Raw genomic sequence first — 14,513 nt, 5'->3', positions numbered from 1 at the left:
AGAGAGAGAGAGGATATCTATTGGGATGCATGACCGGACCACTGTCGGGACGGAACAGGACAACAGGGCATCCTGTTCCATGGAGAAACCACGACACCTTTGTCCCATGAAATTTAAAATCTTGATCCAAATAACTATCCTTCATGCAATTAGTGATTAAAGCTATCATAGTGCTGCAATTTTTTCATGAAACATCACAGAATATAGCTAACCGATGAAAACTTCAAACTCCATGCAAAGCATAGGCCACTCTTGAATAGCCTTGACTTTTTCTAGATCAACTTCAACTCCTTTAGAAGAAACAACAAAACCCAAAAAGGAAACACTTGAAGTCATGAATGAACACTTCTTCAAATTTATCTAAAATTTCTCTTGGGGAAGAACTCTCATAGCTTGTTGTAGATGAGAAATGTGGTCTTACTATATATCAAAATATCATCAAAATAAACAACCACAAAGGGGTAAATAAAAGGCCGTAACATATGAATGATAAAGCACATGAAAGTGCGAGGGGCAATAAGAAGGCCAAAAGGCACGACCAACCACTCATAGAGACCATCCTTGATCTTAAAAGCTGTTTTCCATTCATCACAAAGCCTTATACAGATTTGATGATAGCCACTCTTCAAATCTATCTTTGAAAGATGGTAGAACCACCCATAACATCCAACATATCATCAAGATGAGGAAGAGGAAACCGATACTTGTTAGTAATCATGTTAATAGCTCGGCTACCCACACACATGTGCCAAGAATCGTCCTTCTTTGATGTAAGGCAAGAACAGCACATGGACTCACTCTTTCATTAATGTCCCTGAGACAGTAGCTCTTCTACTTGTCTTTTGAGTATGCTGACTTGGATTCATGTGATAGGCAAGAAGATTAGGCAACTGAGACCCCAGTATAACCGTATAAGATCTATAGCATGCTGAATATTTTGCAAAGGAAGGAGTTCATTGGGCAACTCTTCAGGTACTACATCAGAGAACTCGAATAGCAACCTAGTGACTTCTAGAGGCATATCTGAGTCATAACCAGTGGCTCTTTCTTTCACTTCTCGAGCTACTATAGCACAAATAACACCTGATTTCTTGCTCTCAACTTGGACGTACTTCTTGGTAAGGATAGTGAGATGCATTTTCATATTTTCAGCAACAACTGAAGCCCTTGGCTCACCAAATTTGTTCTTTTCAACAATGTTGGAACTTAACTCCTTAAATTTCTCCATCTCAGCTGTAGTGATTGGATTCAAAAAGTTATTTTCTAACCAAAAGAGAGAGTATAAGTGTTTTCTTTACCAAAATGTTGCACATCTAGATCATAAAACTAAGATCAACCAAGAAGAATATCAGTAACTTTCATAGAATCACATCACACCATATAGAATCTTTGTAAGCACTAGTAGAATAGGAGACAAGACATCTTTCAGTTATCAGAATGGTTGTGTTGTATATCCAAGCAAGCTTGTATGGTCGAGGGTGTGGCTCAGTCGGAAGCTTCAAGTGTTCAACTATGGATTCTGAAACAACATTCATATAGGTTCCTCCATTAATAGTAAGCTTCTTAGCTTGTCGTCCCCAACGAATCAGCATATGAAAAATTGAAGTAGCCTCCAATATTCTTCCTCCACTTTAGGGGCCGCAAATATCCTTCGAATAACAGAAAGAAGGGAAGTAACCACCTCATCCTCTTCCAATCATCAGCCACATAAGCTCCCATGGCAATCCCATGTTCTTCATTGTTTTCCTCTTGCATTTGCTACTCTTCCTCTTGCTGTTTCACCCCAATATGTAGGCCATTTTTTTCTTGGACATTGATACCCCATGTAACCAGGCTTTCAACCTCCTACTATCACCATCAGTACCAGTCCACCAAACTTTTGCTATAGCTACCAGCTTCATCTTTGCAAATCTCACTCTTCACTCATCAGTCATGTCATATCAATCAAAATACTATTAATAGAAGCCAACCAATTAGAGAATACTGTAGGATCAATCCTTCCTTCAAATTCTGGAACATCCATCCTAACTTTCTTTGTGATATCACCAGCTGTATCATATGGTTCATAGCGAGCTCTGTCCAAAGATTCTCTAGCACACTCAAGATTAGGATTTTGATGAGCTCCTTGCACATGAACAGCCCACAACTCAGATCTTTGGAGAGGATTTTCTTGCTAGTTTTCAAGCTAATTTTCCTGATTTTCACCATGCCAATCATTATTGTTACATTTGATGTTTCTCTTTGAGCACCAACAGTTGGGTTGCAACTAGGCTGAGAAATCCAGCTTTCGACATTATCCAGTCAAGCACCTATTCCATCTAGGTGCTCCATGATTCTGAACAACACCCTATCTCTTTGGATATTAGTTAGTCTTCCTCTAAAAGGCCTTCCTGTATGTGTCAACATGTTGCAGACCTCAGGTTTTATACCAAATTGATGTACAGCAGCCTTGGTTAGGAAAATTTCAAAGATGCTTAATGGCTTGTTTTGGGCTAAAAGGGAAGGAAAATTGTATAAGAAGCTAGGGTTTATGTTGGAACATGGACAGGGAGTTATTTGAAAGCAAAAAAGAGGCAAAAAGATGAAGTTTTGCAAGTTTTATGTGGGTTGATGGTAGAAAAACGGCAATAAAATTTTTTGTTTGTTTCATGAATTTAAAGGCTAATTGATGAAGGGGTAGCTATGGGTTTTGTTGCTATTAGTTACTAGGGTCTAGTGGGGATAGAATTAGATTTAAATTTGGGATTTTAGGATGCAGTAATTAAGGAAGAAGAAAAAGAAAAGATAGAAAACTCTTTCCTAGGCATCACTCGTGGAATCTCATAGACATCAAGCCTAGTGTTAGAACTCTAAGAGAAAGCATAACTGCTTGGAAAAAATCCCTGAAATTTTGAGACTACAGCCCCATTTAAAGACTTTTAATACTCCTACTCCAATTAGGACTAGGACTCCAAATAACAAATCTGTAATTTTGACAAATGACACCCAACTAAAGATTATAAGTAAAGCATCAAAACAAAAATAGACCTGAAATATGATCCATGAACCATATGACAGCCTATATCCAGAAAACCTGAAAACTTACAAAAGTGCCACTGACTCTAAAATCTTGAGAAAACGTTAATAAAACTAAATTAGCATTTTAGTATTGTTGAAAAACATAAAATTAAGATTCCATAATGACTAATTGACCTCAAGCAAGGTCCCAAGAGGATGCCACATCATTGAACACATTCCAAAGCAAAGCTTGAGCATTAGAATCAGCCTTAGGGTGCCTTTTATGGGTCTTCAATGGCTGCTGACAACATCCTCCATTATCTCTCCTTGGCTTGAGAAGACTCGACTCCAACGAGTTAAAAGCATGGAATCTATCATAAAGATCATGATCAAGCTTTTGGAGCTCTTCATCCATGATCCATGTACACTCCCCTCTGCAATTGACAAGATATTTTTGGCAGCCACCACCTCTTATTGTAACCACTCGATGGTCAACAATGTCTTCAATTGCCTTTTTCAAATGTGGAGCTGGCGGAAGCCTAGCAACAAGGGTGTCATGTTATGCATCATCATCATGGCCTTGATATAAAATGAGTTCTTCAACATTAAAGATATTACTAATCCCCATATCCTTGGGCAGGTGAAGAATATAAGCATTAGAGCTGATTTTCTAGAGAATTTTGTAGAGACCAGCACTTTGTGAATGAAGTATCTTGTTTGCAGCCCCAGTATAATGTTCAGGTCTGATTCATAACATAACGATGTCTCCTTTGAATACAGCAAACTGTCTACTCAAATAAGCATCTACTGTGTAGCCTTCATTGCTCAAAGTGATCTTTCTTCGAATTTCATCATGTAGCTCATAAATATGCTTGGTAAAAGCTTCAGCTTCAACACTAGGATGTGCCCCAACTGGTAAAGGAACTAGATCCAATGGCTTTCCTGGAATCGAACCTGTTACAATCTCAAGCGCACTACAACCTATAGTTCCATTTACCAAACTGTTATAAGTAAATTCAGATAAAGGAAGAACTTATCCCAATTATTAACATGATCACCAAGACAACAATGAAGCAAATACTCCTACTAACAGCTTCCCTTTGACCATCAACTTGTGAATGAAATGAAGAAGAAAATTGTAGCTTTACTTTTAGCATCTACCAAACGTGCACTCAAAAGTAACTCATGAATTTTACAGCACAATCAGAAACCATAGTCTTAGGCAACCCATGAAGAGAAACAACTTCCTTAAACAAGAGTTTAGCAAAATGGAAAGCAATGGAAGTCTTCAAACAAAGAATGAAGCAAGCCATCTTAAAATAGCAATCCACGACCACAAGAATAGAATCATGACCCTTAAGGAACTTTAGCAACCTTAGGACAAAGTCCATGCTTAGGTCTTGCCAAAGCTCATGCAGTAAAGTTAATGTAGTGTACAGTTTCTTCCCTATGAAATTTGACGACACCAAAATTGTGAGACAATTCTAGAAACTTCACGCTTAAAACTAGACCAGTACAAACAGTTCACAACCATTGCAATGGTTTTATTTCTTCCGGAATCACCAACCATCCTACCAAAATGGAATTCTCTAATGACTTCTTCATGTAAAGAGGTAATTGGCAAGCAAATGTTTCTTTGAAAAGATACCATGATCCAAAGAGAAATCTGAATTATCAGCACATTATCCAGCTCAAATCAGCATATATGATGATAAAATTCTTGCAAGAAGAATAGTCTTTCTTAAGCAAATCAAAGCCCACAACTTAGACAGCCATAAAAGAAAGAATTGATGCCACTCGACCAACAACATGGCTGAGAGAATCACCTGGTTTGTTTCCAGTTCCACACTTACGCTTGATTACAAAACAATATTCTTGTAAGAAACAAACCTGCTTGCCATAGCTACAGCTCAATTTCCTTTAGGAGTTGATGTATTCAAGAGCTTCATGGTCGGAATACAATACAAACTCCTTAGGAATATGATAATGACGCCAATAGCAAATTGCTTGAACCATCGCATAGAATTCTTTATCATAAGTTGAATACTTTTGCTTAGCTTCATTCAGCTTTTCACTAAAATAAGCAATTGGATGTCCTTCTTGACTAAGTACACCTCCTATACCAACATGTGATGCATCACAAGACACCTCAAACACCTTAGAAAAAATCTGAAAGGTGCAAGATAGGTGCTTCAATCATCCTTTTCTTCAAGGTTTTACGTTCTAACAGGACGGGGAGCATCCCGGCAATCCTGTCACATTTCTATGAGAAAACGGACCAGGACGGGCTCAAGACTCTGAACCCATCCTTGCAATGAGAGAAGAAAGAGGAAAGAAGGAAATGAAAGAAAGATGAAGAAAAGAGAAAAATGAAAGGAAAGAAGAAGAAAAATGGAAAAAGAAAGGAAGAGAGAAGAAAAAGAAAAAGAAAAGGGGACAAAAGAAAGTAAAGAAAAAGAAAGAAAAGAAGGAAGAAAAATTAAAAAAAAAAAGAAAGAAAGAAAGGAAAGGAGAGGAAAAAGATAGAGGATATTCACTGGGATGCATGATCGGGACTACTGTCGGGATGGAATGGGACAGTGAGGCATCTCGTTCCATAGAGCAACCAAGACACCTTTGTTCCATGGGATTTAAAACCTTGCTTTTCTTTAACTTCTTCAAATGTCTTTGTTGTTATATTGGTCCAAACAACTGTCTTTCTTCATACAATTAGTGATTAGAGCCACTATAGTGCTGCAATTTTTGATGAAATCATCGAATGCAGCTAACACATGAAAACTTCGAAGTCCATGCAAAGTAGAAGGAATGGGCCACTCTCAAATAGCTTTGACTTTTTCCCGATCAACCTCCACTCCTTCAAAAGAAATAACAAAACCCAAAAAGGCAACACACAAAGTCATGAACGAACACTTATCTTCAAATTTAGTTAAAATTTCTCTTGCTGAAGAACTCTCATAACTTGTTGTAGATGAGAGATGTGCTCCTCTTTGATCTTACCATATATCAAAAAAACATCAAAGCAAACAACCACAAAGTGGCCTATAAAGGGCTGTAATATATGAATCATGCAGTGCATGAATGTGCTAGGGGCATTAGAAAGGTCAAAAGGTATGACCAGCAACTCCTAGAGGCAATCCCTTGGTCTTAAAAGCTGTTTTTCATTCATCACCAGACCTTATGAGGATTTGTGATAGCCACTCTTCAAATCTATCTTTAAAAAGACAGTAGAACTACCTATAACATCCAACATATCATCAAGATGAGGAAGCGGAAACTGATACTTGTCATTAGTCATGTTAATAGCTCAGCTATCAACACATATGCCAAGAACCATCCTTCTTTGGTGTAAGCAAAGCAAGAACAGCACATGGACTCAAATTTCATGAATATGTTCCTTACTAGCTCTTCTACTTGTCTTTTGAGTTGAGTATGCTCACTTGGATTCATGTGACAGGCAGGAAGATTAGGCAATTGAGACCCCAGATATAAGATCTATTGCATGCTGAATATTTCACAAAGGAGTTCATCAGGCAACTCTTCAGGTACTACATCAGAGAACTCAAATAGCAACTTAGTTGCCTCCAGAGGCAAATCTGAATCATAAGCAACAGCTGTTTCTTTCACTTCTCAAGCTACAGTAGTACAAATAACACATGCTTGCTTTCTCTAACTTGAAAATACTTCTTGGTTAGGATGGTGAGGCGCATTTTTGTATTTTCAGCAACTATTGGAGCCTTTGGCTCACTAAATTTGTTCTTTTCAACAACCTTGGAACCAAGATTTTATGTCTCTACGGGATGGGAGGCATCTCGGACATCCCATCCCATTTCTGTTGTAGGATGGAGGGCATCTCATCCATCCCGTCTTGTTCCTATAAGAAAATAGGACCAAGATGGGGTCGGGGCTCCAAAACCCATCCATGAGGGAGAAAAAGAAGAAAGAAAAAAGAAAGGAAGCAAGCAAAGATAAAGAAAAAGAAAAGCTAAAAGGAAAGAAGAAGAAAAATGAAAGAAAGAAAGGAAGGGAGAAGACAAAAAAAAGAAGGAAAGAAGGAAGAAAAGAAAGAGAAAGAAGAAGAAAAAGAAAAAAGAAAGAAAGGAAGGAATAAGAAAAGAAAGAAAAGAAGGCAGAAAAAAGAACGAAAAGACGGAAAGAAAGAAAATAAGAAGAGAAGAGAAATGGAGAATATCTACTGGGACGCATGACCAAGACCGCTATTGGGACTGGACAAGACAGCAGGATGTCCCATTCCATGGAGAAACTAGGATATCTCTATTTTACGGGATTTAAAACCTTGCTTGGAACTTGACTCCTCAAATTTCTCCATTTTATCTATAGTCACAAGCTTCAAAATAATTATTTTTTCACCAAAAGAGAAAGTATAAGGGTTTTCTTTACCAAAATATTTCACATCTTGATCACAAAGCCAAGATCAACCAAGAAGAATATGAGTAACTTTCATAGGAATAACATCACACCGTATAGAATCTTTGCAAGCAAGAGGGCAGTAGGAGACAACATTTTTCATTTACCGAAATGGTAGTGTTGTCAATCCAAGCCACCTTGTATAGTTGAGGTGGTTCAGGCATTCAACTATAGATATTTAAACCAAGGTTTTAAATCCAGTGGGGCAGAAGTGTCCCAATTTTTTCATAGAACAAGACACATCGTTGTCCCACCCTACCCGGTGGTAGTCCCAATTATGCATCCCGATAGATATCCTCCATCTTTCTCCCCTTCTTCTTTCGTTTGGTTGCTTTCTTTTTTTTCTTTGCTTCCTTCTTTTTCTTTTACCTTCCTTTTCTTTTCTTTTTCTTATCCCTTCCTTTACTTCATTTTTTCTTTTTTCTTCTTTTTGTTCTTTCCTTTCTTCTTCTTCTCCCTTTCTTTATTTCCTTCTTCTTCTTCTTCTTTCCTTTCTTTCTTTCCTTTTCTTATTCTTCTTCTTTCCTTTCTTTCTTGCCTCTTTCTTCTTTTCTTCCCACATGGATGGGTTTCGGAATCCCAACCCCATATCAATCCCATTTTCTCACTTAAATAGGATAGGATGGCCGGGATGCCCCCCGTCTTACTAAAATTTAAAATCTTAGCCGAAACAACATTCATACCACTTCCTCCAATAATAAGCTTCTTAGCTTGTCTTCCACAATGGATCAATTCTGAAAAATTAAAGTACACCTCCAATCTTCTTTCACTTGAACAGATGCAAGTATCCTCTAAATAATGGAAAGACGGAAAGTATCCACCTTATTCTCTACCAAATCATCAGCAGCACAAGTCCCCATAACAATCCCACACTTCTTATTGTCTTCCTCTTGCATTTGCTCCTCTTCCTCTTGCTGTTCCACCCCAATATGTAGGTTGTTTTTTCTTGGACACTAATACCCCATGTGACAAAACTCTCCACACTTAAAACAATGTTTTTGTTATCCTTCCCATTTGATCTATTAGTCGCAACTGGCTTTCTTTTGGAGTTAGTCCCATGAGAAGAAGAAGGCTTAGACCCATTGGAATGACTGAAACATTGTGAAGGTGCTGATTTCATGCTACAATTTGCATCATTAGACTCTTAGCTACAGCCTCCCTGGCTTGAAAACTAAGTTTTCTAGTAATAGGGAATCTTAAACACTCCACCATATTGAGAACCTAAGTTGACACCACACTTGGATGCATCATGCATGATGTAGATCCACATGCCTTTCTCATCAAAGATTCCAAGCAGCAAAAGATTGACACCATGATGGTTCAGGATAGGAAAAAAAGTATGTGGAGAGCTATTACATCTTGATTCTACTTCAGACATATCCCTACAAATGTGGCAAACAACACATACCATCAATCTACTATTGTGTCCAAAGAGCCAATCAGAGTTTAGATCCTCCAAGACCGAAGGATATTGATGGTGAGCTATTGGAAATTTAATAAATCATGTTAGAGATCAATTATGGTATATATAATGGTATATATTTTCTGTATAATCCTATTTGGAAATAACTCAATAAGGAGATCAACATAATAATCCTGTTTAGGAAATATATCAATAAGGAGATCAATGGTTCATTGTATCTATACAGTTCATTGTATCTAAACAGTTCATTGTATCTAGACCTTTATTGCTCTATATAGAGCCTAGGGTTCTGAACTAACCCACAATCCCTAATTCCCATTATTTTTTTCAAAATTTCCAATCAATCCCTAAAAAAAACCTACCTCTACTGATCGACTTTTAAGATCCCTCTTTCCTCCTTCTGTAGTGCGTGACCAAGGGCCACACATGGTGAAATCCTGTGCAACCAAGTGAGTCGCTATGCTTGACGACGCAACCCAAGTGAGTTGCGATCTGGTCTAAAGCTCACAGCCTAGGAGAGCTGGAGCTAGTGACGAGATCGAGCCCAGAGAGCTACGATCACAATTGGAAGAGTTGAGCCCCGGTGCCGCTGGTGTTAAAGGAAGGTGCTATTGGCACTAGAGAGTGCGAAATGGAGTGAAGGATAGTTCGGAAGAGATGTTGCTACCTGTGAATGTCAAAGAAGTCACCTATAGTTGCTCCTAAAGTAATCTTGGCATCTGTCACAATTACAGATGCAAAGTTTGATGGAAAGCATTATGCTAAATGGCATAAAACCATCAAGATGTTTCTTATCGATGCAGAGAAAGAAGATCACTTGACGACTGATCCACCTAAGGAGTCTGTTGTGCTAGACAAGTGGCTGCAGGAGGACAACCAGCTTTATGGTATGCTTGAGAAAACTCTAGATAACTGAGTAAAACATGTTCTTTCTTATTGTGAAACTGTCAAAGATCTGTGGGAATATATGAAATTTATTTATTCTGGGAAAGAGAACTAGTCTCGTATTTATGAGGTGTCTCAGAAATTTCACCATTCAAAGTAGAAGGATAACTCTTTACAAGACTATTTTACTGAATTCAAACGAATGTATGAGGAGATGAATGCCCTACATCCTATATCTGTTTCTTGTCTGGGTTGAGTATAGTGCTGCAAAAGGTCACATTCTCACTAGTTCAGACCCTGTCACACTTCGAGATATGTATGTTTGTCTTCTATGTACTCATCAAGAAATTTCCAAGGGATCATCATCCAATGAAGCTTCTACTTTGGTAAGCTATGATGGAAGTTGTGGCAGCTCTAGAGGCGGTAAGGGAGGAGACCGGATGGGTACTAGAGGTGGTAAAGGAGGTCGAGACAGTGGTGCAGGCCGTGGTGATGGTGGTCTACGTACTTATTATTGCGGCGAAGGACATATCAAACAGACCTGTTGGAAATTGAACGGTAAGCCCATACAATCTCAGTCTCAGGGTCAGAAATTTGCTAATGTAGCTACACAGGATAAGATATTGCCTACTCCTAGTTCAGTAGACTCAGGGGTCAAAACAATCACTATGACAGCTGATGAGTTTGCCCAATATACCCAATTCCAAGCCTCTCAAGGTTTGGGGTCCTCTTCTACCGCTATCTTTGTTCAGTCAAATAAACCTACTACTTGTCTCACCTCTTCCTCGCACAACTAGATCATTGATTCAGATGCTATAGATCATATGATAGAAAACACAGGTATTCTCTCTTCATTTCAGCTTTCTTCTACTTTACCTAGTGTTACTCTTGCTAATAGTTTTTCCGCTCCTGTTATTGGGAGTGGTACTACTTGTCCTGTGCCTTCTCTTTGCTTAAGTTCTGTTCTATACTTACCTTAATTTCCTTTCAACTTGTTATCTATTAATAAGATTACTCATGCTCTCAGGATCTTAGACTGAAGAAGATTATTGGTAGAGGTCGTGAGTCCAATGGGCTGTCGTTCTTGAGAATATGTCTGATTTTGTGCCACAGTCAGTTGCATGCTCGAGTGCTATTCTCCCTTTCATCTCCATTGTTGTTTGGGTCACCCTTCCTTGGATGCTCTGAAGAAGTTATGCCCTAGTTTAAGTTTCGTCTTAGCTTTTAAATATGAGTCTTGTCAGTTTGCTAAACACCATAGAGTCTCCTAGTTTCCTAGAGTCAATAAACGAGCTGCATCCCCTTTTGAAAATTATTCATTCTGATGTCTGGGGACCCTATCCCATCGAGTCCAAGTCTAGTTTTAGATACCTTATTACTTAGCTTTATTTAATGAAAAGTCTATCTGAATTATTTTCTTTATTCTGTGCCTTTAGTGCTGAAATCAGAACCAGTTCAATATTACAATACATACTCTACGTAGTGATAATGCCAAAGAGTTTCTCGAATGCTTTTACCTCATATATGACAAACATTACATCAGTCATCTTGTGTTGTTACAACCCAACAAAATGGGGTTGCTGAAAGGAAAAATGTTAGCCTATTTCGCAAGTGCACGAAATCGCTCAAGTAATATAATGATAAATAAGAGATCGTTCCCACGAGGACTGAGTTTAATTACCAAAAATGAATGCTAATTTTACTAATATCTAAACGATCGAAACTGAATAATAATGAAAAATAAAATTAACTCTAAAGAACTCAATGAAAGCTGAATCAAAATTCGATTGATAAAGCACTAGGGTATATCTGATTTCACTTGGACCGATTATCAATTCCAGCTATTCCGATTAATAATCCAAATTTAATTATTAATGCAAGGATAAATAATCCTAAATTATTTAATAATCTCTCCCGAGTCTTATTAAATATACTAATTAAAACCTATAATCTATCTTCCAATAGTAAAATAGATTTCAATTAGTTCAACAAGCACAGTGATTATTTTCAAGATCCCACAGGTCAAATCTTCTACTCCCGCTCCAATTATTATTCCTATAATGTTTGTTATTAACTCCAATTTATAATCTTCCTTCCCAGTACCAATTATAAATCGAAATCAATCAAGTACCAAAGATAATAATACTTAAAAGCATTAAGCACAAATAACAAACAATTGCATTAATAAAGAAAATTAATACAAGATTCTGGAATTGAAATTAAATCCAAGCTACATTAGGTACCCTAGCTAGAAATTTAGCTTTTCATCATATCAAAATCAAACTCAAGTTTACTTGAATAAAACTCCAAAATCATCCTAACAATGAGTTCTAGAAAATAAATTCAAAGTAAACAAGAGAAAGAATTAAAAACACTGAAGGAATTGCAGAGCCGAATGAACCCTCTCTTCAAATCTTCCAGATACTCCAAACTCTCCTTGCTTGATTTCTAGCTTTCAAAGATGATTCTCCTTCTCCTCCTGCTGGTGTTTTAGGATCCTTAAATAGGGCTAGGGCTAGGGTTAAGGTGGTATTTTTTTCATGATTTTATTCTATATATCATTCTTTTTATTTGGTATAGAATCTCTCCTCCTTTGGATAGGCTTTAAGCAACCACCAGCCATCTACTCCTTATGCTGCCCAAATTTTTTGATTTTATTATGATTTTCATAGTAAAAGAAGGAAAGGAGGCATGGTTAATTAGAGAAGAATTTCTTCCTTCCTGGGTCCACAAAATCTGCAGAACAAAGTAAGGTTTCAGCTGCCCAAATCAAGTTTTTCAAGAATTGGTTCCAATTCTTTCTCAGTTTGCTCCTCATGCAGAATTAGTTTAGACTCTGATTTTCTTCCATTTAATTCTTTCCAAGATAGCTCTTTGCCACCCAAAATTGGTTGCCATATCAGATCTTTGTGCCAAGAAACACTAAGAAGAATCTGGGTGTATCGGGTGTTTCTTGTTATGTCCAACATTGTTACCAACTTCAACCTACTGTAGCCACCTCATCTGGAATCCAAATTTAATTCTGTAAATTATGTTCCTTTCTTGCTTCTCTCAAAATTCTGTAGGATCTAATCTTGCTCAATTTGGAGTCCTGTAGCTTGCCTTTTAGGGATCCTCACACTAAAATATCCAGAATTTAGATTGGTTGACTAGATGGGAGAGATTAACTGCTTGATTTATTTCCTGTACCTTTAGTTTCTTTTCTGGCTGATGATGCCAAAAAGGATAAGGTGTGGGGTCCATTGATATCTTGATTTGGTTATTCTGCTTTGAGATGGACTCTGATTTTGATGCAAGACCTGATGACTCCGGATGACAAACCCTGCTGAATCGGACTCAATCAATTTCACTTAATTTGACCTTTAAAACATGGTTAAGCCCAATTAGGTGTGACCTGGCTCAATTACCTGCAATTGACATAAAACATATCAGGTTCTTATATTTATTTAGTTAATTATTATACCAATTTCATCAAAATCATTAAAAACTAATAATAATAATTACTATAAAAATGCAATACATCAAAAAACAGGCACTTGTTGGAAGTGGCTCGAGCACTACTATTTCATATGAAAGTTTCTAAACAGTTTTGGACTGATGCTATTTCCATAGACTATTATTTAATCAATCGGATGCCTTCTTTTATTCTCTCTAGTCAAGTCCCTTATTCTGTCTTATTTTCTTCTCGTCCTTTATTTTCTCTCTTAGAATTTTTGGTTGTACTTATTTTGTCCAGGATGTTCGCCCACAAGTCTTCAAGTTAGATCCACAATCACTTAAATGTATCTTTTTGGGGTACTCTCGTCATCAGAAAGGGTAACATTGTTATTCTCCTAATTTGGGTCAATAACTTGTTTCCACAATGTTACCTTATTTGAATCTACTCTTTTTTCTTCTATTTCATCTATCTCTTTTAATATTGATGATAAGTTCCTTGTGTATAAGATTCAATCTTCCCCCACTTTTTCTGTTTCTTTGCTGTTAACTCCTGCAGGTACTGAACCTATCAGGCCCCATCCACCTATAATTACTTCTCTTCCTCACCACTACATTCATAGGCAAACGACTGTGGCACCTATTGAGACTGCTGGCCGTCTGTCACCATCTGACTCCTCTTCACCTCCAGATCCAAAAGATTCTACACCAGATCTAGAAACTGAACGTCCTCCCTTGGACCCTATTCTTCACCTTCCTATAGCTCTTCGTAAAGATAAGCATAGTTGTACCTACCCTATTTCTTCATTTGTCTCTTATAATCACTTATATCTGCCAGCTCAGTCTTTTGTGGCTTCTCTTGATTCCCTGACGACTCCTACTAGTATCATTGAGGCATTATCCCATGCTGGGTGGTGTGCAGGCCATGGTTGAGGAGATGACTGCACTTGAGCGAAATCAGACTTGGAATTTGGTTTCTTTATCCAATGGTAAGAAGGCTATTGGATGTAAGTAAATTTATACTATGAAAGTTAATCTTGATAGTTTTGTTGCTCATTTGAAGGCTCATCTAGTTGCCAAAGGCTAGCCCAGGTGTATGAAGTGGATTATTCTGGCACTTTTTCTCCTGTTGCTAAACTTGCTTCTGTTAGACTATTTATTTCACTTGCAGCTACTTATCAGTGGCCACTATATCAGTTAGATATCAAGAATGCATTCTTGCATGAGGACTTGTAGGAGGAAGTTTATATGGAGCAACTATCAAGCTTTGTTGCTCAAGGTGAGAGAGGGAAAGTATGCAGACTCAAGAAGTCACTGTATGGGCTAAAATAGTATCCACGAGTATGGT

General features: G+C 37.6%; 1 protein-coding gene across 5 annotated transcripts in view; it reads right to left on the bottom strand.

Annotated features, from left to right (window-relative positions):
* Positions 1–14,513, bottom strand: part of LOC105059546 (protein CCA1) — a 64,268-nt gene that overhangs the window by 37,691 nt on the left and 12,064 nt on the right. Inside the window, exon 1 of one of the 5 annotated variants that reach the window (XM_073249758.1) lies at positions 12,920–13,046. The exons of 3 other annotated variants lie outside the window; for them this stretch is intronic. In XM_073249758.1, the coding sequence (XP_073105859.1) occupies positions 12,920–12,973 (54 nt within the window). In that variant the 5' untranslated portion in view covers positions 12,974–13,046. Of the gene's footprint in view, positions 1–3,192; positions 3,954–12,919; positions 13,047–14,513 lie in introns of those variants that run through there. One more of the 5 variants, XM_073249757.1, reaches the window with a different exon arrangement.

Source organism: Elaeis guineensis, chromosome 16 (genome assembly GCF_000442705.2).
Source record: "Elaeis guineensis isolate ETL-2024a chromosome 16, EG11, whole genome shotgun sequence".
Classification (NCBI taxonomy): Eukaryota; Viridiplantae; Streptophyta; class Magnoliopsida; order Arecales; family Arecaceae; genus Elaeis; species Elaeis guineensis.
This window is presented reverse-complemented; position numbering and strand designations above follow the sequence as displayed.